This window comes from Haliotis asinina, chromosome 13 (genome assembly GCF_037392515.1).
Source record: "Haliotis asinina isolate JCU_RB_2024 chromosome 13, JCU_Hal_asi_v2, whole genome shotgun sequence".
In the NCBI taxonomy this organism is placed as follows: Eukaryota; Metazoa; Mollusca; class Gastropoda; order Lepetellida; family Haliotidae; genus Haliotis; species Haliotis asinina.
This window is the reverse complement of record NC_090292.1, coordinates 47,985,131-48,012,208: the sequence shown is the minus strand read 5'-3', so window position 1 is coordinate 48,012,208 and position 27,078 is coordinate 47,985,131. Positions and strand designations below refer to the sequence as shown.

General features: G+C 38.8%; 1 protein-coding gene across 1 annotated transcript; it reads right to left on the bottom strand.

Moving 5' to 3' along the window:
• Positions 1–1,299: 1,299 nt before the first annotated feature.
• On the bottom strand, positions 1,300–26,337 carry LOC137259618 (uncharacterized). The gene is made up of 9 exons (XM_067797233.1): positions 26,227–26,337; positions 22,555–22,618; positions 20,899–22,105; positions 19,688–19,756; positions 18,337–18,414; positions 16,637–17,360; positions 2,360–2,478; positions 1,877–2,119; positions 1,300–1,397 (listed from the first exon to the last, which is right to left on the bottom strand). The coding sequence occupies exons 3-9, from the start codon at positions 21,008–21,010 to the stop codon at positions 1,300–1,302; spliced, it is 1,443 nt and encodes a 480-aa protein (XP_067653334.1). The 5' UTR covers positions 21,011–22,105; positions 22,555–22,618; positions 26,227–26,337.
• Positions 26,338–27,078: the final 741 nt, after the last annotated feature.

The following is a 27,078-nucleotide window of genomic DNA, read 5'->3' as shown; positions in this document are numbered from 1 at the left end:
CCCTTTGTTGGTAAGACGGACTGGGTCGTTGTTCACTTGCATCTGTGCTTTTGTTTCCCATTGGTGTATCTTGGTTAGGGGTGTATGATGTGTTGGTAGTGTCCCTTTGTTGGTAAGACGGACTGGGTCGTTGTTCACTTGCATCTGTGCTTTTGTTTCCCATTGGTGTATCTTGGTTAGGGGTGTATGAAGTATTGGTATGTTCCCCGTGTTGGTAAGAGTGACTGGGCCATTGTGTACCCTTTGTTGTGTTGTGTGAATCAGTCAAAGCACTGCTTCTGGGGGTAGTGTGCTCGATTCGATGAGGCCCCACGGTGGTATCTCTGGCTTTTATATCATGGCGTGTCTCAGTCTTGGTGCTGTAATGAGAAAGTCTTGGATCATTCTGCCTGGAAACCTCTCTTAGCTCTTTGATTTCGTGAGGGAAGGTTGGCTGTCGTGTATATCTTTGATGCCTGGGGAAAGGTTGTTCAGTATTTAGCATTTGTTCCTCTTCGAGTGTCGTATACCCATACCCGATCGGATTTTTGTTTTGCTTTGAGGATGATTGTTTTCTGTGATGTATGCCTTCTAACTCTGAACAGCCGGTCCTGTTTGGATAGACTGGATACTTTCTGTATGTTGGTTCATCTTCTGTTATATGCGGAGTAATCTCGAAGTTGGTTCTGTCAGTCTGTAATTCTGGCATACTTAGACATGTCTGCAGGCGAGTTTGATCTTTGATCATTTGGCCTGTGTTTATATTATCCATTGTCTCCTCTGAATGACTATAAGGTGCTTTATCAAGTCGATCAGAGGATATACGTGTTGCCTCGTCCCTCTGTGTGTTCAGTGTCATAAACCCAAAATGTCCATGAGGATATTCTTCATACATTACATCGATTTTCTCAATTTGCCTTTGAGTACATGATTCTGATGTCTGAGAATCCGTGTACAGTGAATTAAGTTCCTCTGGCACTGTGAAACTGGAAGGCAAACATGATACTCAACAATATTTATTTGTAAGCCATGTGACATGAATATTGTGGAACACATCACAAACAAGCACGTGTTAAAGAAAAAGATTTTACATATTGTGGGGACATTTTCAGGCACAGTAAAGGAACAATCATATCATGCATGTGAACGTATTTTACTTTTGTTGTATTTAAGTTCTGTCCACACCGCTCAAAATCATGTTCTCTGACTTGATTGTGAGATGCTGCCCATGGTAGTGTATTCCTTGCAAATATAATCTGCTGAAGTGGCAAAGTTGATCGTAATATGTAACAAATATAGACGTTCCGTGACGGTATTTGTTCACTTTACACAGAAATTATGAGTGATGATGAGGACAATCACATGGTCATTTTCTGGTAGTGACGCCATTTGCATTTGCCAAATGGCTGACAGGTCGCCTGAAGCACCATTGAACGATTGAACAATCATAATGCATCATGCCAAATTAGAAAGCCATTGCAATATGTCATTTTAGTGAAGTGACCAAACACTCTCACGAAACGTTTTCTTTCTCACTACAGATGTGTACAAACAGGTGTATCATGTGGATGTCAAGATGAACTAGGTCTATGGTAACAGGAGAATGAATGAATACCTACCCTGGCATCTCCGATGTCAGAAACCCAGACACTCTATCAGCTGGAAGAGAGGGTTCGGCCATAAAGTTAAATGTTCAAAATTATGAACCATTGCCATAGAGTTCTCACGGAAACCAAATGCTATTTTTAATAACATTTATGTTCTATCATACAGAAATGCTGCGAAAAGTCTGATATTGTGTTTCTGCCTAAAAATGTCACAGTCTTTACTGGATTTAAATGAGGCATAGATTGAACTGAATATTCTCACTTCTAAAAACCAGTCAACATATACTTACTCCGCACAGGATATAGAGGCGTCTCTTTATCTCGCAGACATAGATCGCACGATTCCAATGCTGATATCTGGTATTTAGAGTCAGCACGATGCAGAGTGTTCTCTAATTGTTCCTCTGTCCTCTTTATGTGCAAACAAATGAGGTCCATCAATTTGTTGCGTGTTTTTTCATCCTGCACCTTTGTACAGTGGTTAACAACAGCTGACGCCAAGGTTCTTCGAGCAGCTGCAGTCTCTGTCTCCTCTAAACACAATGATGCCAGCAACATATACAATTTTCAGCATCCCAATATTACCAACAGTCATGAGAAATTCAGATTTGGCATTCATTGTGTATGAAAATCATCTGAGTCCATTCATCGTTTGTGTTTCTTTCATTTTCAATCTTTCTTTCCCTTATTTGCAGTGTTAATGACTATACTTTGTTATTTGTCAAGCAGTACACACCTTCTAGAAAATGAACGAACTTAATGAACGAACTTACCTGATCGAAATACAATCGCACCCCCTTTCCACGATGACAAGAGCACATCCCCTACTTTCAAATTCTCATCAGCAATACCGTCGTCGTAAGTGATTGAGATGGACAGGTTTTGTGCCCTCCTGGAAACATAGCAAAATGTAGCCAATTGGTATCATTAATTAGTGTTTATATTATTTAGTTTCCCTTGGTGGAAGCTGCACTTCAACTGAATTTCATTTACTGATGATACGAGAGGCAAGTAATGGAACAGAATTCGGTATGGTTATTTACAACACAAGCATCTGCAGAAATGGTTTTACATATTACCAGCAAATATACTGTTATATGGGTCAGAGGCAGAGTGTTTAGGTAACTCCTAAAAGTCACAAACATGTTATTCACAAATGTCATCCTTTGTAGCTTTCCTGAGAACACGACAGAAATTTAAACAAATGCTTCCTGAGAATTGGTTCTACTATTTAGTTTAGGTTTCGGTTCTCAGTGAACTACGAGGTGCGTTCAGTAGTTTTTGCACTTTCAATATGACAAAACCAAACAGTTTAGAACTGACATCTTTAAACAGATCTGATTAATGTTTAAGGAAAATATGACGTCAATATGACATCAGTGAGGATTAAAAGCCAAAACGTATCCGACGTGACCCGGCAGCCAGCAGAAGACGATATCAAATTGTCCAGGAGGATAGGGTGACTTGAAGTAACATTTTGAAATGCTTGAAGGAAGGGTAATGACTCTGTAAACACGATGAAGTTTTGAGTGCGTGAGTGAGTTAATATTTAACGTCACATCGGCAATATCTCAGCCATATCGTGACGAGAACGTTAAATACTGAAATGAACTATAAGGATACTATAAAAACCTGTCAAGGAGGGACAGTAAAACAACTAGAATATCACAATTGGGATTAAAACTAGTGTGGAAAGTTAAAACTAATATCACTATTCGGACCATACAACATAAAATCAGGCTATAGATTGCCAACAACTGAAGGTAGATCACCATACTAGGGAGTGAGTGAGTGAGTGAGTGAGTTTAGTTTTACGTCGCACTTAGCAATATTCCAGCTATATGGCGACGGTCTGTAAATAATCGAGTCTGGACCAGACAATCCAGTGATCAACAACATGAGCATCGATCTGCGCAATGGGGAACCGATGACATGTGTCAACCAAGTCAGCTAGTCTGACCACCCGATCCCGTTAGTCGCCTCTTACGACAAGCATAGTCGCCTTTTATGGCAAGCATGGGTTGCTGAAGGCCTATTCTACCCCGGGACCTTCACGGGTCACCATACTAGGGGCCATGGGGACTTACAGTACTTTTGCTACCTGCATGGACCCTAGATGGTTTTACATCATCCCCTCAGCTGTTTAGTTACATCTAGCCCAAAATTAAAAATACACATATAATACGATTAAAAACAGTGGAAGTCAAAGCGTACATGAAATGTTTTGGGACTTAAGTACCCTCTCAGGAGGACACTAATTTTACGCTACTTCAACTCCCTGGATATGCTTGACCGTGGTTCTCTCATCACAAGGGATGCAAAACGGAGGATCTTCACCTTTCAATAGGTATGCGTGAGTATATCTAGTATGGCCAATACGACATCGCCGTAGTATGACCTCTTCAAATCTGGACTGACAACCCAAGTAGGAATAACCAATATAAGGTTTTATTTCATGTAATTTATTGATGCCTACCTGGGTGTCCCACTTCTTCTACATCAGATCACGGATATAAGATCTAATGTTAGCTTTACAATCAGAGTGTGGGATAAGAAGTGGTGTCACGGATTTGTTGGATCCTTGGCAGCAAGATCGGCCATTTTGTTACCTGAAATGCTGGGTAACCAACAGGAGACGATGTCGTATTGGCCAGTTGCAAGATCATTATAGAATTCAATAATTTCTATTAAAAGTGGATGTTTGCAAGAAATATTTTTAATAGCCTGAAGGCAAGAAAGAGAATCGGGATAGATTATATATTGTTTACGTTTACGGTGTCTTTGAATATATTTGAGAGCTGTGAATATGGCGTTAGCTCCTGCTGTAAAAATAGAACTATTATCTGGTAGTCTAGAAGATATTGTTCTGGATCCAATGACAGTGGCACAAGCCACTGCACCACCGTCCTTGGATCCATCTGTAAAAAAGGGTTTGTAATTGCTATATTTATGTTTTAATTGATGATATTCTTGTTTATATTGTAAGCCATTTGTTTCTGACTTTTTAAATAATGTTAATGTTAGGTCGACTTGTGGCCTAACCAACTGCCAAGGAGGAGAAGAGAGAAGACGGGAAGGAGCTATGATTTCCAGCTCAATACCGGCAGAAGAAATAAATGGTTTAATTCTGTGCCCAAGAGGCGGAACAAGAGAAGACGTTTTGTTATACAAATCCTCATAAAGCGGACTGAACACACTGTTATAGGCAGGGTTAGATTCAGTAGAATATAGTTTAGTAATGTATTGTAAAGACAATTTTATACGACACTGAGTAAGAGATGGTTCATCGGCCTCAACGTAGAGACTATCAATATGTGAAGTTCGGAAAGCCCCAAGACAAAGTCTTAAGCCTTGATGGTGGACAGAATCAAGAAGTTTAAGGTTGCTTTTACAGGCTCCACCATATACGATGGAACCATTATCAAGTTTAGAATGTACGAGTGATCGATATAGATGGAGAAGGGTAGTTTGATCCTCTCCCCATTTAGAATTTGACACCACTTTCAATAAGTCAAGTGCTTTCAGGCATTTAGCCTGAAGTGATTCAATATGTGGTAAAAACGTTAAGTGTGAGTCAAAGATGAGACCCAAGAACTTGGCTTCCTTCACAACTTTAATCAGCGTGCCATGTAGAGACCCATCAGGGTCTTTATGTGGTCTATATTTACGACAAAAATGTATGCAGTTGGTTTCTGATATAGAAATTTTAAAGCCGTTTTCAAGACACCATTTATTTATCTTGTTTAATCACAACAGCAATTGCCGTTCAATGGTATGCATATTTTTACCACGACAAGAAATATTAAAATCATCCTCAAATAGCGATCCATCAATTGAATCGTATAAAACTTTTGATAAACTGTTGATCTTGATGCTAAAAAGTGTGACAGACAAAATACTGCCTTGTGGAACACCCTGATCCTGATTGTAATGATCAGACAGGGTAGAACCCACACGGACCTGGAATTGACTGTTATTTAAAAACTTGGCAATAAATTCAGGCAAACGACCTCGCAACCCGAAGTCATGTAAATCTATTAAAATGCCACATTTCCAAGTAGTGTCATATGCCTTCTCAAGATCAAAAAAAGATAAACACAGTATGTTGTTTATTAATTAGCGCGTTTTTCACAAATGATTCTAAACGCATTAAGTGATCGACAGTACTTCTGTTTTTACGGAAACCACATTATATATCTGTGATAAGATTAGTTGTTTCCAAGTACCAAAGAAGTCGATTATTTATCATGCGTTCAGTGGTCTTGCAAACACAGCTAGTTAATGAAATCAGACGATAATTGGATCCGTATGATCACGTCCAGGTTTAGGTATTGGTACTACTATAGAATCACGCCATGAAGAAGGAAATTTCCCCGAAGTCCAAATATCATCAACAATTGATAAGAGCGTCTCTAAACAGGATTCTGGTAAGTGTTTCAGGAGTTGATAATGTATGTTGTCAGCTCCTGTAGCACTGCCATGAGCTTGAGCAAGAGCAATATGGAGTTCATGAATAGAAAAAGTTTCATTATAATCTTCTCCATTATCAGAATTGAAATTAATAGTTTTCTTTTCTTGTTGTTTTTGATATTGCTGAAATTTAGGTACATAATTAGAAGAGGAAGAATGTTTAGCGAGAGTTTCGCCCAGTTTATTAGCAATATCTGATTTATCAGTAAGTAATTGATCTCCATGTTTAAGATGATGGACACTAGATTTAGTACCTTTACCTTTAATTTTCTGGACCATGTCCCATACCTTGGACATGGGTGTCTGAGAATTTATTTTGGATACATAGTTTTGCCAAGATTGGCGTTTATTTTGTTTATATGTACGCCGTGCTTTAGCATTTAACATTTTAAATTTATTTAAATTATGCACCACAGGATGGCGACGGAAATAATGTTCTGCCTTTTTCCTTGCCTTCCTAGCTTGTGTGCATTCATCACTGAACCATGGTTGTCGAATATGTGGAACTGCAGAGGACTTTGGTATACACTCATCAGCTATGGAATTCAGTTCATCAGAAAAAAAACATGTAATAGCATCAGGAACGTCAATAAAAAGTGCAGGTTTAAGTTTCTCCACACACAGTGTTTCATATAGAGCCCAGTTGGCCTTTTTAAGATTTCGCCTTGATGATGGAGGAACATCAGATGGAGTTACAGATTTTAATACAGTAGGACAATGGTCACTTCCACAGAGGTCATCGTGGACTGACCATTCAAATTCATGTAGTAGTTCTAAATTTGTGAGTGACAAGTCGAGAGCAGAATAGGTCCCTGTACCATAATGTAAATGTGTGTTGGAACCATCATTATAAATACATAAATCATTGTCAGAACAAAAGTCCTCCTTTAGTGTTTGTAGTTACACTACCCCAGAGTGGGCTGTGCCCATTTAAATCTCCCATTTAAATCTTGAAGATCAGTTTTGGGAAACGTTGAAGACGGCGAAATATAAAGAGAGCATAGTGTAAACGCTACATGTAAAGTAATTCTCACTGCAACAGCTTGCATATTAGGATTAAGTGAAACATAGCTTTGAATAACATTTTGTTTGACTAGAATGGATGATCCCCTAGTGGCCCTATCACCCGGAGGTGCAAAACAATGACAATGATATGCATTAAATTGGTCAAATGTATCTGTATGTTTTAAATATGTCTCTTGGAGACATATTGCTGAAGGTGTAAAATCGTGGACTAATAGCTGTAATTCATGTAAATTAGTCCTCAGTCCTCTGCAGTTCCACTGTACAATATTAGTGGAATAAACTATCTTTTGGGGGGATTTATTGGGGATCTACCCCGCACTCTTTTGGAGGGCGACAAGCTATGTGCCCTAGAATGGACGTTTTCAGAAACGTCCATATCTTCAAGAGACCCATATTTATTGTACAATTGAATTCTATTTTGTGACCCTTTAGGAGCTCTGCCACTTTGTTGTTTTGAAGCATCAGGCTTTGGTTTCGGTTTACTTTTCATTGTTTGTTGACTATCAGCTGTCGATTGAGACTTTGAGTGTGACTGAGAAGCTGATTTGTGATCAGAAGAAAACTTTGAGGTATTAAGAAGTGATTCCTCAGTTTGTGATGGTATAGCAGTGCACACATGCTGTGGAGAGTCGCCATTTACCCAGGTCAAGGTAGTTTGGCAGGCTGTGGTTGATGTTGCTTTAGAACTAGACCCCGATGATGTGTTTGCTACTGTAGCATAACTTTCTGAAAGTTCAGATCTCTCTACCAGTTTTTTGGCCTCAGAAAAGGAGATATTTTGGGTAAATTGTATTTTATTGATCTCCATTTGCTCTTTCCAAATTGGACACCGTTTAGAAAATGAAGAATGGTCGCCTAAGCAATTGGAGCAATCTTCTGTTGTGTGTGTCTTCTCACCACAGTGAGCACACACAACAGACAATGTGCAGGTATTTACACCGTGTCCATATTTCTGACTATTAAAACACCTTAGCGGGTTGGGGATGTAGGTATCAACTGGAATGTTGCAGTAGCCTGCCTTCACTCATTTGGGAGCATTTGGACATGAAAAAGTAAACAGATACGTGTTCGTTTTGATGGTTTCATTGTTTCTCCGAGTTGAAAAGCGCTTGACGTAGAGTACACCTTGATCCTTCATTTCAGATCCTATATCAGGTTCCCACATATCTCCAAACAATCGGTCTCCACCTCTAACGATACCTTTGCTTGAGTTCAGAGTTTTGTGTGGAGAGACCATGACCGGAATGCCCACGAAAGATTTGATGTTCGGCAAATTAGTTGCTTGTTGCTTTTTCCCGCACTCTATTAGCAGGGCACTCGAACGTAAGCGTCTTATGTTCTTCACATCCCCTGCAATACCTTCAATACCCTTGGATACAGCAAAGGGGTTCAACTTCAAGGGTGTCTTGTCAGGAGTCTCAATTACAATGAAACGTGGCCAATACTCAATCGATGCAGACGGTCGATGGTCAGTATCAACAGGGTCAGTATCAACTGGACGTTTGGTTTTTTTTGTTGGGTTTTCATAAACCATGGTTAGTTTAATTTGGTTCATCATCCGAGCTCCCCACCCACCCCTTAGTATCACAAAGACAATGCTAAAGCAAGCGGGTCTCCAGCTTACAGCACCAAGGATACACGGATGACATACTCCAGGAGAAGAATTAAAACATTAATACCCACCACCCACCACATAGAGGTGACTCGCCACGGGTGCCTGAAGTTTTGAGGTCTGGTGTTTTATATAGGGCAAAGCTGCAAAGATAGCTTTGGCCTTAGCGGTAAAGATGGAACTGGTGTCTAGGATTCTAGAGGCGAGAGTCTTGGATCCAATGACTGTACCTATAGCAACTTGGCCATCATTCATCCGTCAGTGAAAATAGATCTATGGGTGCTAAACTTAGAACGTAACTGGTTGTATTCCTGTTGGAGCACCAGAGGGTTTGTTTCTGACTATTTGAGTTTGGTGAGGGTAAGATCAATATGTGGCTTCATCATCTGCCACTGTGATGAAGATAGCTATGATACCGAGATAAATTTTAGCTGCAGATATGTGGGGTTGAACTGTGATTCCAGGCTTAGCACTTGAGGAAATAGGTTTTTGTATAGAGGGTTGAAGACACAATTGTATGCTGGATTGGACTCATTTGAACTAAACTTAGTGATATATTGCTGTGCACGTTTAATACGTTGTTTATGGAGGGTTCATTAGCCTCCGCACACAGACTGTTCACCAGAGATGTTCTAAAGGCTCCGAGGCAGAGCCTAATGCCTCAATGGTGGATAGAGTCCATTTTTTCGATTGCTTTTGCAGGCTCCACCATAGACAGTGGAGCCGTAGTCTAGTTTAGAGCGAAGCAATGATCTGTACAGGCGTAGTCTGATCCCCTGCCCATTTTGTATTTGAAACGTCTTTTAGTAAGTCAAGGGTCTTAAAGCACTTTGTTTTCATTCTATAGCCCGCATTTTATGTTGTTTTGTCTTCTTTAATTACTAGAAGTTTTACTATTCCAGATCCATGCTAGTTTTTTATCCACATCTGTGATACCCTAGTACTTTTACTGCTCATGACAGGTTTTATTCCTCAAAATGTTTTCATTTTTTTCATGTAAACTGTTTTCGTCACAACATGGCTGAGATATTGCCGATGTGAAGTTAAAAATTCACTCACTCACTAACTTTGTTTCCAGATATTTTAGGTGTGGTAAGTCACAATCGAATATGATTTCCAGGAATTTGACCTCTTCTACAACCTTGATAGGCCTACCATTTAAAGTTAGGTCGGGATTCTTGTATGGTTTGTAATTACGACAGAAGTGAACACATTTTGTTTTGGATTTTGATAACTTAAAAACATTTTGCTTGCCCCATATTTGGATGTTGCTAAGAGTTGTACCTGCCCTTCTATTGCTTGCATATTCTTACCATTGCATGAAATATTAAAATCACTCACGAAAAGGGACCCATCAACACATCCATTTAAAACTTTAGTGAGGCTGTTAATTTTGATGCTGACGAGGGTGACAGACAGGATGCTGCTTGAGGGACGCCCTGGTCTTGGTGGGAATAGTCAACAGAATAAAACCCACCTGTACTTGAAATTGTCTGTTGTTGATGAACTGGGATATGAACTGAAGTAATCTGCCTCTCAATCCAGATTCATCTTAATCTTTTCACATACCATGTTTCTATGTTGTACCATAGGCTTTTTCTAAGATGAAAAAGATAGCTACAGCATGCTGTTTTTGACAAACGATTCCGACGCAGTAGGTAGTCAGTGGCACTTTGATTCATTCAAGAGGTTGTTTGTCTCCAAGTACCAGACTTATCGATTTTTCTGCATGCGTTCCGTGATTTACAGACACAGATAGTTAGTGATATTGAACAGTAGTCTGAGGGATCAGTTTGTTACCGGCCAGCTTTGGTCTATAGATGATGATGGCATTGTGACACGAGGGAGAAAATTTTCCAGATGTCCAAATATCATCAAATATATTTAGTAGGGTTTCGGAACTTGAGTCAGGGAGGTGCTTCAGAAGTTGATGATGAATATCATCGGCTCCTGCCTCAGTATTCACGAGCTTGCTGCAGAACAATACCTAATTCATGGAGAGCAAAAAGTTTCATTGTAATCTTCTCCATTATCAGAGTTAAAATTGACTGCTTTCCTTTCTTGTTGGGCTTTGTATTTCTGCAATTGGATCAGGAGGAGTCGTTTTTCATAGTTTCACCAAGTTTGTTTGCAATTTCAGTTTTACTTGTAAAAAGAGCACCACTATCTTCGAGGTGGCGAACATCAGCTTTGGATCCTTAATCTTTGGAATCATACCTTGGGCATTAGTGTGCGGGAGTTGATCTTGGACACATATTTGGTTTGTGTAAATGTCCGTCTGGCCCTGACAGTTGTCATTTTAACAGTATTTAGGTTATATGCCGTAGGATGTTGTCAGAAATATTTCTCCACCTTCTTCATATTTTTCGTTTTTTTGTATCAACCAGTGGTTTGGATATGTGTGGGTTTGCAGACAGTCTTAGTAAACACTACAGTCACAGTGTTATATCTGTTACACTCCACAATTGAGTCTAACAAACTCTAGTAGAAGGTCGCGTCAGGTAACCTTTGAGCGACCTCAGACCATCCAATCAACATGAGACGGTTAAATAGATTAAACCAATCAGACAACGCCTACTACATAAAGCTCGGAGGGAGTTACAAAACATTCAGGTCACTGACACAGGTCTCTCTCTTCTGTTGACATGGTTACCTTTAGCTAATATTTCCTCGAATATTGCCAAAAAAACCTCGTTCGGATACGAACATTTTTTAGATGAAAAGTACAAAAGTTATGTGCGAATGTCCACTTTCGCGATTTGGTCAGCTGTGTTCTGATTGGTCAATCTCAAAGGTTACCTGACGCGACCTCCTGTAAGGTTTTGTTAGACTCAGTAGTGGAGTGTAATATTACTTGGACTGGGTTTGCAGAGGACTTAGAAATGGCTTTCTCTCCAACGGCATTTAGGATGTCCGAATATAGTTCCATGGGATCAGGAATACTCCTGAAATTGTCAGGTTTAAGGTTTTCAGAACATGGGGTTTGAATAATGGTCAGTTGGCCTTAGTAAAATTCCACTTTGTTGAGTTCAGTTCCTCCATAGGATTGATGGGAGTAAGACATGTTGGGAAGTGGTCACTTCCACAAAGGTCACCATGGACAGACCATTCAAATTCATTGAGAAGATTAGAATCTGTAAGTGAGTAAGTAAGTAACAAAGTAAGTTCCAGTGGCGTGATGGAGATAAGTGTTTGATCCATCGTTGAAGATGCATGAATTATTGTTTGAGTGAAAATCTTTCCCTTGTATCAGTACTCCCCCTTAGGTGGTTATGACCGTTCACGACGCCCGTGACTATGCAGGGTTTCGGGAGTTGATCGTACAACTTCTGAAGATCTGATAGGTGGGCAGTTGAAGATGGAGGAAGCTAGAGTGAACATAGTGTAAACCCTAAGTTAAGAGTCACACAGCGACAGTTTGTGGGTTGGTGCTAAGTGGAACAGGGATGTGGGGGTTACCCCGCCTGACCAGGATAGAAGTGCCTCCTGCAGAGTTTAAACCCGAAGGAGCAAAAGAGTGGCACGAACTGTACCGATGGATGCCAACTTTATCGTTCCATTTTAAGCAGGTTTCTTGGAGTGTTACAAGAGTGTATCTTCTGTAAATTGTAATATTGATTAAGTGATAATTATTATTGGTCACATTGTTTAGAGTTTAGGCTGATACTAAATGTGACCCATATTTACTATCATAAATGTTCTGTGCTATTAGTATTTTAGTGGCAGGCCTTTAAGGTAGCACTTTAAAGTTACCTCCCTTTGGTTTGTTTGACTTGTCAATCGTGAAGCATGGGGAAGGTTTCGTCCTTCGCTGAAACGTTCCAGAATCAGTGACTTTGTAAATAATGGCTGGTTGTGTTGACACACACCGGGGACACACAGAGATTATCTGCATTATCTATATCTTTCTGCCTCCGTCAACGTTTGACCTACATAACAGCTGCATGACCGCTCGCAGTGTTGCATACAGTAATACTGTTTCTCATTCTCACACCAAGACTTCGTTGATGTGACATATTTGTGACCCATTATTTTAGATTTGAGTCAGATGTCTTGTACATAAAACATCTATTGTGAATCCTTTGTGTCTTGCCTATTTTGTTTTTGCTTAATACAAAAATATTGAAAAAGATCAGACTTCTAAGTGTTATATTTTGCTGGTTATAAGGGGATTTTCTTATACCTTTTGTCATGGAAAATTTCTAATCGTAACAGGAGGCAAAAGAGCTGGTTTGAAATCTTGGATCAATCATTGCATATCATTAAAATTGTTCTTAAGTCCTCTGCAATTCCATCGAATCATGTTTTGTGGATTCATGGTGCTTCCACTGTTGGTATGTCACGTGAACATGTTGAAGCGTTTGAAGTATTGCTATTAGTGGAAAGGGTCTGAGGAGTTATGGACCTTGACGGGGTTTGGTAGTTGCTCAGACTGTTTGTAGTTTCTTTTCTTTCCTTTCTGGGCGTCCAGTTTCTGTTTGGCGTTGGTTCCGTTGTTTGTGATTTAGAGGTCTTGGTCATTGGTTCCGGAATTAAGTTTTCTGAGAAGATGTGACCCATGGAGTAGTTGTAGTTGTAATAGGAGGACGGGAGACGGCAGAGGAGTAGGAGATGGTTGAAGGAGTTTCAGTTAAACGTGAAACACTCTTCTTAGCTCCTTGAAAGGAAATATTTTCTATGTGTTTTATCTTTAGGATCTCTGAGTCGCTGTGTTTTATTTTGCTGCTTTATAGAGTACTCACAAGTCGTTTATGTCAGTATGTTTATCTGAGTCCATTCATTATGATGACTGTGAAGGTCCGCGGTAGAGTAGGCCTTCTGCAAAAAAATGCTTGCCTTGAAACTATGCTTATCGTAACAGACGACTGATGGGATCGGGTGGTCAGGCTGACTAACTTTATTGACACATGTCATCGGTTCCCAGTTGCGCAGATCGATGCTCATGCTGTTGATTACTGGATTTTCTGGTCCAGACACGATTATTAACAGATCACTGCCATATGGATAGCATATTGCTGAGTGTGGCATAAAACTAAACTCACTATTTTATCATCATCATCATCATCATCATCATCATCATCATCATTTATTTCCTCCAAGTGTAGAGATTACAAGAAAATGCAAGAACAGGACACTATGTACATGTTTTATGTATAAATATATATATCAGTTCATGTGTCTATAGGGGAAATGGTCTTACACGTCACATGAGGTGTGGTGTGGTTTAACACAGTTGTACACAAAGGCGGAGGCCACCAGGAAGCTGGATGTGAGCTTCAGGAACTCACTACGGCAGGGTACGTCCAGGGCTCACTTGCACAGAGCAATATTAGTTACAATCAATCTTAGGCCCCTACAATTAACTTTACAATCACCATACAATTGCACTAATCCACTTGCACAAAGACGATTTTAAGACAGCACGGGTTTAAGATCGCGATCTTAACTAAAATCGAACTTTTCAACGTTGGAGATAGAAATTTATCAAACTCGCCTCCTGTCTACAGTTGTCTGCAAGTGCGCATAGCATGCTGCACAAACAGAACGTGGAACTATGGAACTAGCTACTGCACAAAACTGACATACCTTTCTTAATCACACCTTGCAGAATTTTCATGGTAACAAAACAAACAAAAAAAAAACAACAAAAAAACAAACAAAAATAAAACAAAACATTAAAAGCAAAGAAAAAAGACCCCCAACAAAAAAAGCACACACACACACAAACAAAAACAAAAAACAAAACAAAACAAACAAAGAAAACACAAATCTTTGTAATGATAACGTGGAAGATAACATATATAATCACTCGTACCGCGTGGGTTATTCTCTAATTTTTCTACATTCAAATATGATTTGAAAAAATACTAAGATACTAAGAATGTGATACTGCAGCCACAGAAATATCACGTTATATTAAAAAATTGAAATACAAACGGATACATTAAGAAAATTTGGGTTTTGAGTTATTGACCTAATAATCACGAAAATTAAAAGATAACATAAATTATAAATAAACTTGCTTTATGTTTTAACACCTAAACGTACCACGATTTGCCCATAGCTGTCAGTGAATCAGAATTTGGCATCTACGTGGTGTTATTTGGAGTAAAATCCCACATTTATCCCACAAGCAATAGATTTGTAAAGACAGGGTGACAGGACTATGGAAGTGTTGACAGGAAAATATGAAAACGATATTATTCCGTGTATGTTGTATGTGTTGTTAAATACTTGTCTACAGTATGTTAATTGCTTTATGGTACTTTGTTGATAATTTTTTTTTGTTTTTGTTAAAAATATTATTTACGCAAATTTCACATGACTCAGCTAGTGTATTTTCCTATTTGAACAATACTTGTATTCTATTTAAAATGCATAAATTTAAACTCTTGTCTCGTCAGATTTAATTTTAGATTTTAGAAATAGTAAGAGACATAATTCTGTACGTTATCCAATCGTAGATTATTGTAATGATAAACTGTGACAAAATCATTGACACGACTATGACCGAAAAGAAATACATGTGGAGATCTGCGCTGTCACAACATAACATACATTGTATTTGGGCATGGCTGATTTTACGGCAACGGCAACGGCAACGGCAACGGCAACGGCATCATATGCAAAGGGAAACCACTTTCTTATCTTGCGTAAACACTAAGATTAGCTGCCCTTGAGTTATTGACACGGTCATGGCCACTGCTAATCGCATGGAGAAACTTTTCGTTACTATCCTTTCCTTGCTTATCAAAAAGGTATGGTGTTCATACTCTTTCCTACATTGAATCGGATGAGAAATGTACTTTATGATATCGACTTGACAAGGATTTAGTTCACTACCGCAAATAACGATATTTCTGACGTTAAATTGATGTTGCATTCTCCGTGTTGTTGAAGTGTCGAGGCGAACCATAGAGTTTTATGCAATACAAAAGCAATCCCCAAACGTAAAGCTAATTATGTGCGAGGAACTGGCACTAACTTGAATACCATTTTGCTACTGACTACAATGATCGTAGCTCCTTGCAATTGGTTCTGGCCAATTGTAAGTTTTGATGTCCGCACTCTGTCGGGCCAGGCAGATTGACATTGGCATTTACAGGGTTTTTTCCACAGTGATCTTGTTTGCATAGCTCCAGATTGTACATATTGCAGGAACAGGTCCTGCATTTTGAATTTATGGAACTTGTCGATGATGTCTGTGATGAAGCTGTGCTTTTGACTTGGAAGAGTGCCTGAAGTGAATAGTCTGATGTTGAAGATGTGCCTGGATTTAAGTGAGCATATGGAGGAACATCAGCTTTCTTTTGTCTATTTCAGCCTCGATGTAGTGCCAGCCTAGCATGCTAAGAGACATATCCGTTCTTGCTTGCTGTTTGTAACCTTGAATCTTGCTACTGATACAAGAAAATACTTATTATCCCTCTGGACTTGACTGAAATCGATGGTTGAAACTTCGGGGCAAACAGTTTCCAAACAGAAACACTAAAAGTTGCATTTTATGGAATGTGAACAACTGCTCCGCACATCGAAAACTGTCGCACGCGGTGTTTTCATTTGTTGTGAACTGGTCTCAATCCCAAGATCTGCGTAATGAGCGTTCCAAGGGACATAACTGTACTGGGCTCACTTAAAATATGTGGGAGCATATAGGCCCTTTAAGACCCAAGGTCGCCCTAAAACCTTACCTACCCCTCTACCTTAAAATATGTCCGGTAGAAGGCGCAAAGAGTCCATTTAATTTCATCATTGCATTACTTCCTTCCATTTTTGTAATCAGACATTGTAATCTAAATGCATAGTTTAAAAGAATATATTATATGGTAGCTTCCCTGAGTGTTGATAGTTGATATTATTGAGAGTTAATATCATTTAGTTCTGGAGACACGTGGTGTGAAACAGTGTCTTTAAACAGGCTATATGTGAAACAAAGTCTTACCTTAGTTCTTCAAATTCTCTCTTTTCTTCTGATTTTGAATGGATGAATGTCCGGCCAAGCAGAGCTAACCTATACCCTAGTTCACAAACCAGGAGCATAGTATAGTCTGAACATTCGGAATACACAGTTTTGATATCTTCTTCTTCAATCAGTTCAACGAATTCTTCAAATAGGTCTTGATCAAGATATAAGGTTTCCTCGGAAACTCTATAAAATCTGTGAACGAACGTGCAGGTTGCCAGCTTCCGAAGAAACGTCTCCATAGCCAGTATCGTTGTTGCAAAAGTTGAAGGAAGAACTTTTGTCGGCAACATAAGAGTCTCAGCATAAGAGATTTTTTGCTTGAAATTTCTTCCGATTTCAAAGTCGCCAGGGATCACAACTACAGACAAGGCTTTGAATTCAACCAGTGTTTTGCTGATCCATTCTTCCAAGTTTCTTTTCATTTGCAAATTGTAATTACTTAAATGATCCCTCTGTTCTGTGTCTTTTGCAACAGTTAGTAGGATAACTGGCTTATTCTTTGGGAAAATGCACATGTCACATATCAACTTTGTCTTAATCTTGTGAAACCGTTGCGGATGTCTTGCAAAGAAACACTGGAAAGACGATCCAACATAGATAAATGCTCCCAGTCCATATGTTTCTTCAAGTACCGACAGAATCTTTGGGTACTTGCTTGACAACATCCTGTGCATACATTTAGGGTAGATGACAACTTTACCTGCAAAATCAAGAAAGTGTCATTATACTATGATTATAGCTCACCTGCAAAATCAAGAAAGTGTCATTATACTATGATTATGGCTCAACTATAAAGTTAAGTTAAGATTTGTGGAAAGGAAGCAAGCTTCCAATCGCATCCGAAGCTTGACAGACAGCCACACGTTTGTAATTACAAGATCGCATACAGTTAACCCGATCATGCTTACCAAATCATAAAGCACTTTGGATATCATGACAAGTATTGTTTGGCAAACGAAAGCAAATTCATGGAAACTTTTGATGCATCATCACGAGTTTGTGTGTCCCTTTGTGTACAGTTACTTCCACGAGTTCACGCGAATGATTTTGGATTAAATACTTTAATACAAGTATTTTATGAACACACCATAGGCACATTTATCCCTTTGGAAAACCGTATAAAAATAATTGATATGTGATACTCACAAGGGCCTACTATTGTAACACAGGTATTTAAGGTTAAGGTTAAGCACAGGTATTTACTTGTTGTTGTTTAATAGATGCATGTTTTGCTGTTTATATGAAACAAACAAACAACAAACAAACAAACAAACAAACCTAACAAACCTTGAAATTCAAAGCATTAAATACACATGATTGGGAAAGAACCTTTATTCAGGGATCATACTTGCAAACTACTGTCAGTGGCTTCAGTCAATAGCGTGAACGTTTGTCGTACACAGACATACCCAGGCAAACAAATCAGGGGGAAAATGTAAACAGTTGTGGCTTTTTTGTTTGTTTGTTTTAAAAGTATTTCCTATAAGAAAAGGATTAGGCACAAGCTACATTTACAACATTGTACACAAGTGACACACATAGGCTAGGATATGTATGGGCGATATAGACATCTATACATCTTTACAGCAGTTGAGAGACCTGCACTGCCATGTAAGATAACATTAATTCACTGTTCGGGTGGACTTGAAAACTTGTAAAAGCAGGAATATGCATACCTGCATCATAAATGTCCTTCTGTATCAAGCGGCAACTGAATATTGGAGATAGATATCCCTTTTTGGGCTCTCCACTATCTGAAACAAAAAACACGAAGATCAAGTCCTTAATATCCTCCGCAGTCCGTACGTAATCCATCATTGCCGATTTGTCTGAACTTTAAAACCGTTCAGTATTTTGCACCGAACATTGCGCACAGATAAATCTGGTGGTGTACTGGTGCCTTTTGGTTGTTTGGGTATTCTGAAAGAAATATTTTTGGAATAAAATATTTTCCATTATAACAAGTTTGACTTTGAATGAAATTGGTGGTAGCACTGTTTTCCGGGCAGAACTCTAAAACCGTTCAATATTTCTTCATCAAACTTGACACATAGATTGGTCTAGTGGTGCTCTGGCACCTTTTGATACTTTTAATATTCTGCATAGAATATGTTTTGTTTGCGTTTCCAAGCCAGAAATTTTGACTTAAACTGAAATTGGTGGTAGAGCTCTTTTTCTCTAAAACTGTTCACTATTATTTCACCAAGCTTGCCACATAGCTTAGTCTAGTGGTATGCGGGTGCCTTTGGTAATTTTGGATTTCTGAATAAAATATTTTTGGCGTTTCCATAGCAACAAGTTTAACTAAGAGTGAAACTGGTGGCTGTATTCCTTTCAGGAGCAGAACTTCAGAAACCTTTCATTAATCTCCTTATTTCTATATACAAACCAGAACATTTGCCATAATCATAAGCTGTATATATATTCATGAAGAATATTTTGCCATTTCAGGGGATATTTCTTGTTGAAATGGCAAAAACACATGCACAGAACATTTAGTCCTCGCATGCACATTAAAAAGCCATATGCGTTCAATTCATTTCCTGTTTTACACCTACACCATTTTGATTACATACATATAGGTGGTTACCTACTGATTTCAAACAGAATGTTGGAAACTGGGATTTTTTTTAAAAAAGGGATAGACTAATCAGCATCTTGTTCATATTAACGTGACCATTATTCCAACACTTTCACTTTCATTCACATAAACTGAACAAATAGTAACATAATAAAAATGTGCAGAACACAAATAACAAACCTGAGTTTTCACACACAGTTATACAGGAAACTCTAACTACATTGATTACCCGTACAATTGGCCATAAACCCATGTTCGCTCGCCAGGGATAATTTAAATCATCTTTTAAAACTAGAAGGCAGTATCAAGCCCGTTTTTTCACGTAGGTCCCAGTCATATGTATGACCACAGAAAATATGAGTGACTGACTCCAACCCAAGACTGGAAACCTGACAATATTAGTGACGACTGATACTGTAAAAATGTATGAATTGTACTGGGCGTACCTGTAGGGGTGTTACGTGTGATTCTCTGATATGAAGTTGATCTCCACTTTTTGTCATTGGTTGCAGAATCTGATAGAGAACAACATCAATCAAAACTTTGATAGAGAACAATCAGTTAAAAATAGACACTTACATAGACAAGCATATAGTACAAATTAGAAGAATGACGTGATTGTTTTAAGTTATATGAGCGTTTTGCCACCTTAGTGACATATTTGTTCCTATTATTAACTAGTAATACTGTTTATTTTGCCTCTTTTTCAATTTTGAATTTATTCTTGTGGTGTGTGAATATATAGACATGCATATATTGGACAGACTTTGTACTTTCAAGTCACAAAAGGTTAAGCATTACAACTTTTTAGTGTCACTACATTTTCGTTCATTGAAATTGCACATCTAGTAATGATGCAATAGAAAGGTGAAACAAATGTACACACGATGTACAAAATGAAACGAAATGGTATTGAGCAGTAATAGACTTACTTATCACCAAAAACCATGTACCCTTGAAACAGTCATGCAAAGTGTGCTGCGTTGATGGAACAAAGTGCTAACAGTTTTGGACAGTGAAGCACTGATAAGTAACGCGTGTGATCATCATGTGCATCAAGCTTTTGCTTTTCTTTACACTGGCCCCATGAGTGCTGTTCTGCCATTCTCTGTAGCACTTGTTCAAGTTCATCCAGAGTCTAAGGGTAAACATCGAGACCATAAATACACTTCAAATAATGTCTCAGGCGTGTTTCAGTGGGATTACGATCGACTGACCCAGCAGGCCACATGTGTGATGTTGTTGGTCTAAACAACATCAGTATGAACTCATTCTCAGGCATTATTATCCATAAAAAGGAGGTTAGGTTGTTGTATCAAGGGAATGATTACAGGAATGTTGTAACCGATCAAACTGCATGTATTGAAATGTGGATCACATTCATGCCACACATTTTGCATGCTGTTTCTGAGGGTTGTTCTGTCCTGGTGATATTATAAATTTTATGAGTTACTTCAATTTGACAGTCACAAATTGTTATGTATTCTTTGAATAATTTATTTTTCAGTTACATGCCAGCAAAAAACCTTTCGAGATTAATAAATATAGTACTCTGAAAATACTTGTTGCTTGTGTTGTTTTTTTTTTTTTGGGGGGGGGGGGGGGGGGGGGGGAGGAGTATCTGATATATTTTGACAACAAAGACAATTGTGCTTACCCTCAGAATAACGAGAAGAATGCAAAGTTGTGCCACCTAAGACTTTAAAAGATTGGTCAGAGAAAGATGACGGATGTGAAAATGAAGATTTATTACTGCTGTAGTCAGACATTATTCTCAATTCTCAACTGCTTATCACCAACTACGTTATATATTCTCTCCAACCATTCCCAGTGTTCCATTCTACGTATGTTTCCCTCCTTGTCAATGGTGTAGGTTTCTGGGCCTTTTATGTTATAGAATACAATGCCCGGAGAATACCCAACTGCAATTTCTAAAATCTTAAAATTTTGAGAACTTGTCTGCAAAGGAGAGTTGTACAGTGCAACTTTAATAAGAGTGATGGGGACCGTAGTGAGAGCACCGTCTGGTCGTTGATAGGATGCGTCACATTCTAGTTTATCCTCCAAAGACGTCTTGAACTCGTCAACGCTCCATTTGCAAGGAAAACCACTGGGATTTATTTGCCTCGAGTCGTACGTTCCCTCTCTATTTCTTTCGTTAATTCCCACGAAGAAAGAACCCCCACCTTCAAGTTTTGACATGGAACATAAATTTTCCCTGAATCTCAAATCAGTCCAGATGTAATCAACAAACGAGGAAATGTTATGAAATGTTCGATCTCTTTTCGTGAACACACTTTTAAGTTCAATGTGTCTGTTTTCATGAAGTCGTTTCTCAAAGTCGTGGATTCCCCTCAGTGTTGGCTCTGTCGTCGTTGTGATCACCTTTCTGGTCAAGAGAGAGACGAAACCAATGGTCGACACATTTTCAATCATACAATCTGATGGAACCTTCGTGTAAAAATGTACTGTGCACACAGACCGTGCTTTGTTTACAGTGAGGAGAAGAACAGGTGTACTGTCGAAACCAGGAAAGTCATCCCGCAACCACTGACGTCTATAAACATCTGTGAACAGTTGTCCATCAGGGATTAGATTCTTCAGGCAAGCGTCAGTAAAGTTGTCAAAGTGCCCAAGATAGCTATCTTCTGGATCTTGACCGTGCAGATGAACAAGGATCTTGCCGCCTGCGGTATTTCTTAACGCTGATACTTTCTTCTCGATTTCCTTCAACTTTCTCCTTTTTGTCTCGTTGTGTTTAAGTTTAGAAGAAAATAGGTTGACATCAAGGTGTATCAAGAAGAAATACCTCCCCTTGTAATAAGATGAGAAGGATGTTGCTATGTCTTCACAGTCACAACAACCTAGAAGAAAGAAGATGAAAAAACATGTCCAGAGAAAGTGGGAGATACTGTGTAGTTATCAATGAAAACGCGATTTAAGCACTTGTAAGATATATGCACCGGTGGCAGGAACATGAACAATCACTGTACAACAGAAGGCTTTCACGTAGATGTCATAATGAACAATTATGGAAACATGTTTCGGGTATATGTTTGCATTATCACAACATACACATTTCATTTCTAGCATTACACACAATCATGAGTGAGTGAGTTTAGATTTACGCCGCACTCAGCAATATACCAGCTAGACCGCCGGTCCGTAAATAATCGAGTCTTTATGGTAAGCATGGGTTGCTGAAAGCCTGTTCTACCCGGGACCTTCACGGGTCCTCAATCATGAGATAAAAAGCCATGAGTGACATCACTGGCATGATTGTGTATGATTAGACATTGCAGGTGATACCTACTATCAGTCCATTCTGCCATAACATGCCATCTTTGCGAAGTATTTAGCCATCACAATAAGTCATCCTGAAAAGCAAAGTTCAGACTGAGTCAGTTATTCACAAAGTAGGTCTATAATTACCTTTTACTGAGTTGAGTCATCGTTAGTTTGTCCGAAATAAATCTAACATCCCAATGCATGTCGTACACATACACAAGCAAAACCTTGTCAAGTGATGTTGTTCACACTATCGTCGGAGGTCCAGTATACGGGGAGACATTCCAGATATATATAACTGTGTTATGAAGATTTGAAAAAGATGCACTTGATTATATAACTCTAAATGACTTTGATTAACCAATCACAATCTAGTACTTACCAAAGTCATGTTAGAATGCTTTGTTTTAACTTTATCAACAGCAGAAAATTTCAGATACTGATCCTTAAAAATATCCCTTTTCCAAACTTAAATGATGTTATACCATCATTGGTAGATCAAATCTCTACAGCAAACAGCAGGATTGCTAAAAGTCTTGAAAAGAACTAAAATGAGAAAAGCCCTGGTCCTGATGGTTTTACTATCAAATATTATTTTGACATAGGGAAATTATCAATCACTCAAAAACATATACTTTTGCTTCTTATTAAACAGGCACTGTTTTACCAACCGAAGGCATGGGATGGTACCAAAATATTTGTTAGAATTTCCTGTCAGTACTATCATGAGTGTCTGAAAACGTATTGCTTTTACATCTTGTTTATATATAAATTTACATAATTTTGGTCATCATTACGTACTTTTTAATTCCTTTGGATATCCCAATTTCAACATTATTGAATATAAGCAAAGACTGCAGATCACAGCTGTGCTGTATAGATTCTATTATTAGCTTCTCTATATAAATTTTGTTTTGTGCATGAAAGAGTCAAAACAGGCAATAGTCAATCTTTTTGCCGAAGATATGTGACGCGAACTGTACATTGAGTAAATGTGCAAAGAAAAAAGGCGAAAAGGCAGTCATGTGAATAGGTGAGCCCCTGTCATATAGTGACAGAGGTAGTCTCGGTGGACCGTCTTGCTTACATGTTCCGTTCTGTACTGAGTAAGATGAAATGATCTTTTCAGATACAGGATTGTTTTCCTGTAATGATGTTCTTTATGAACAACACCAGAGCTCAAGCATTTTACATTGTAATGACCATATTGAGGTAGCAGGTACGACCTAATTCTGCAGAGTGGAATAAGCTTATTACATGAGGTTTCACAGAGTCCCTAAACTGAGCTCTGAGTGGGCCACCACCTAATCACGTTAAACGCCCCTTGCAACAATCATGAGGTTATTCTCTCACTTACCATGTACAACACCAATGAGATGATTACTTGAGGTTTCACTGGGTACAGGTAGTGAATAAGTGAAAGATTGCTTCAGGCATATCGTAATGAAAGCATTTAATTATTATGACAGGGACAAACACAATTAGAAAGTAAAAGCCTGTTGAAGAATAGTAAAAGTTCACGTTATCGCGGATATAAAGTAAAACTAGCATACTATCTTAAAACGATATCATTAAAGAGGACATTACAATTTAAAATCAGGCCTTACACTGCCAACAACCGAAAGTAGATCGCCATACCAGGGACCGTGGAGACTTACACCACATTTGCATCCTACATTGGCCCTAGCCGGTTAGCAATTTAGACAAAACTGTCCATAAAATAATATCACATACATGGTGGATGGTTTAAATTTATTTGAATGTTTTGTGGCTTTTGGTTAACACCTCTTACACCAGATATAGTGTAATCATTCTATGTTGCACTGGGTGCAAGTAAAAGTTATTTCCTAAAATCAAGTCCTGAATGGGACATGCATCAAAGAAATCAGATAGACACACCACCTTAGCATGTTGAACGCCTCTTGTAAACAACTGTCAACGGTTTCTGATAAAATTCGTGTTAATCAGTTTATGTCATGCACTGTGATAAGTGACATCAGAGCTCACTGTTGCAGCCATGACGACATCACTGACTTTGCCCCAGCAGATAACCCTGGTCCTGGCTTGTAGATAACATTTTGGAATACATGTGCATATGGCTAGGTTCACCATCACACAGGATTCATGCGATGTTAATATTATGTGTTCACATTCACATTGTGTGCTCATGTGTGAGGTGCGTGTTGATGTACTTTGTATGTTCATGTTCGCGGTGTGTCATTATGCGTATTTCGTGTGTACGTGTTCAGTCTGCCTGTTTTAACATAGTCATGGTTAAAGAATTGCTGGGACATGTTTATAAAAAGTTCTTTACAGGGTGAAACATACCAGAAATGGACATTGTACCCATATGGGGAATCGAAAGTGGGTGTTAATCGTAAGGAGCGAACACTTTAACCACTAGGCTACCATCGCCCTTGAAATACTTACAGGTCAAAATTGCAAACGGGTCAACGTTCTCTCATAAACTTCAGCAGAGGACGCGGGCACATCACCTTCGGGGATTTAGAAGCGACATTCGACCATCACTGCAAGGCAGCACATCCAGCAGTAACTATCATCATCGACCTATGACCAGGTCATACATTGATGTCAGCGCGATACTTAGTCATTAAATAATTATTAAATAATGACACCTCCATTGTTTTTCTCTATGAACATTACCTTTCAATGCACCTTTGAAAACAGGTTAAGTTTTAGAGATGATAGCATACTGGTAGAATTTCCAAGAGCCGAGGCACACTTTCTTACCTTTCTGTCGGCGTGCCGCCGCTATCTTGTCTGCTATGAAGTCACGTGAACAAATATGCGAGCGTACATTCAAGCGACTAGCTATTTGTTTCCAGAATATTCTTTTACAACGTGCATTTATAGTGTAATTACTTTCAGAAAGGTATGGAAAAGCTATACGAAATGTATATGTGTGTGTGTACAGTCTTGAAATTATAACTGAAACCAAACGCTATAGTTTATTATTTTGCCCGGAGTATTGAAACAGTACACCACACGCATTCACCGTCGAGAAAATGTGTTTGCCAACAAAACTTGGACCATCGTTGCAAGGCATTACGACAGTAGCCTTTATCATTGACCTATGACCAGGTTCGTGTCATACGCTGATGTCAGCGCAATACTTATTAAATAAATAATTATTCAACAATGACAACCCCTCCAGTGTTTTTCTCTCGGAACATTACATCTCTATGAACCTTTGGAAAACAGGCGAAGTTTTAGAGACAATAACAAGCTGGTAGAATCACGAGAGCCGAGGCACACTTTCTTACCTGTCACGTGGACAAGTATGGGAGTGTATATTCGTAGCGAGTAGCTATTTGTTTCCAGAATATTGTGTAATAACGTGCCAGGTGTGTCATGTGTTAATACTTTCTGAGCCATAGAAAAAATATAGGAGAAGTGTGTGTTTGTATGCGCGGCGCGCGCGTTTACAGTCTAGAGACCAATAGCAATAATTCATTATTTTGTCCTGAGAATTGGGACAGTACACCACACGCATTCTCTGTCAGGGTGCACATTTGTGACCATGAATCTCGGGAGAAAATTCTTGGATATGAATATACCAGAATGAAAAGGTTGAAATTTCAGTACTTACCTACCGATGATTTAACCCGTCAGAGCATCAGAACACGCAGAATGTGACGTATGCTGATTAAGTAATGCTAAATAGCCATATATGTACCTGTAACTTCAAATGCCGATTCTCAGGATAACGTTACATGCATCAGTCTCAGTATATAGTGTCACCTGGCGTTCAGACAACCGAGACCCACCGAGCTGTAAAGAGGAAGTCATTCACGTATCAGCAGTTATTGTCATTGGACAGAGATAGGTTATCTGATGAAAGCACCACAAAGTCTCTCCTGATGTTTGGGTATAGGCTGTGTATACTTGGCAAATGATTTTAAACTTGGGTTGATATCACTATTTAAATTTATTCTCAGGGTTGAGGGGGGTGACAGATTCTTATGGATAGGAAAGTTCTATTTTTGTACAACGTGCATATGAGACACTAAATTGTGCGCACGATGTAAATGAATAGATAGGATACAAAATGATATCATATCTTGTGCACCAGATATTAAATAGCTTGTGCATGAAATGAATGTACGGGATATCGTTCAAGGCATGATATAGGACACAAAAGTGCGTACTGCAAACCGCGGTATTCATACATGAGAGATATGGAAGATGCCTGGTCTCTTATGATACCTCTGTACAGCATTTGTAAAGGTAACGGACACAGCTTAGATTATACTAGTCTCTCTTTCTCTCTCTCTACCTCTCTCTCTCCCTAATCTCTCTCCCTCACACACAAGCGCGCGCCTGTGCCTATGTCAATATGTGTATATGTGTGTGTGTTTGTTTGTGTGTTTGTGTGTGTGTAGAAATAATGACTGAAACCAACAGCCGTAATTAATTTCATTGCCTGGACACTGAGAGTAAAACTGACTATACTCATTCTCAGTGTCTAACGTTTGTGACCTTGGATATGGGAAGACATTTCTTCTATATGAGAACAAGCATTATTTGC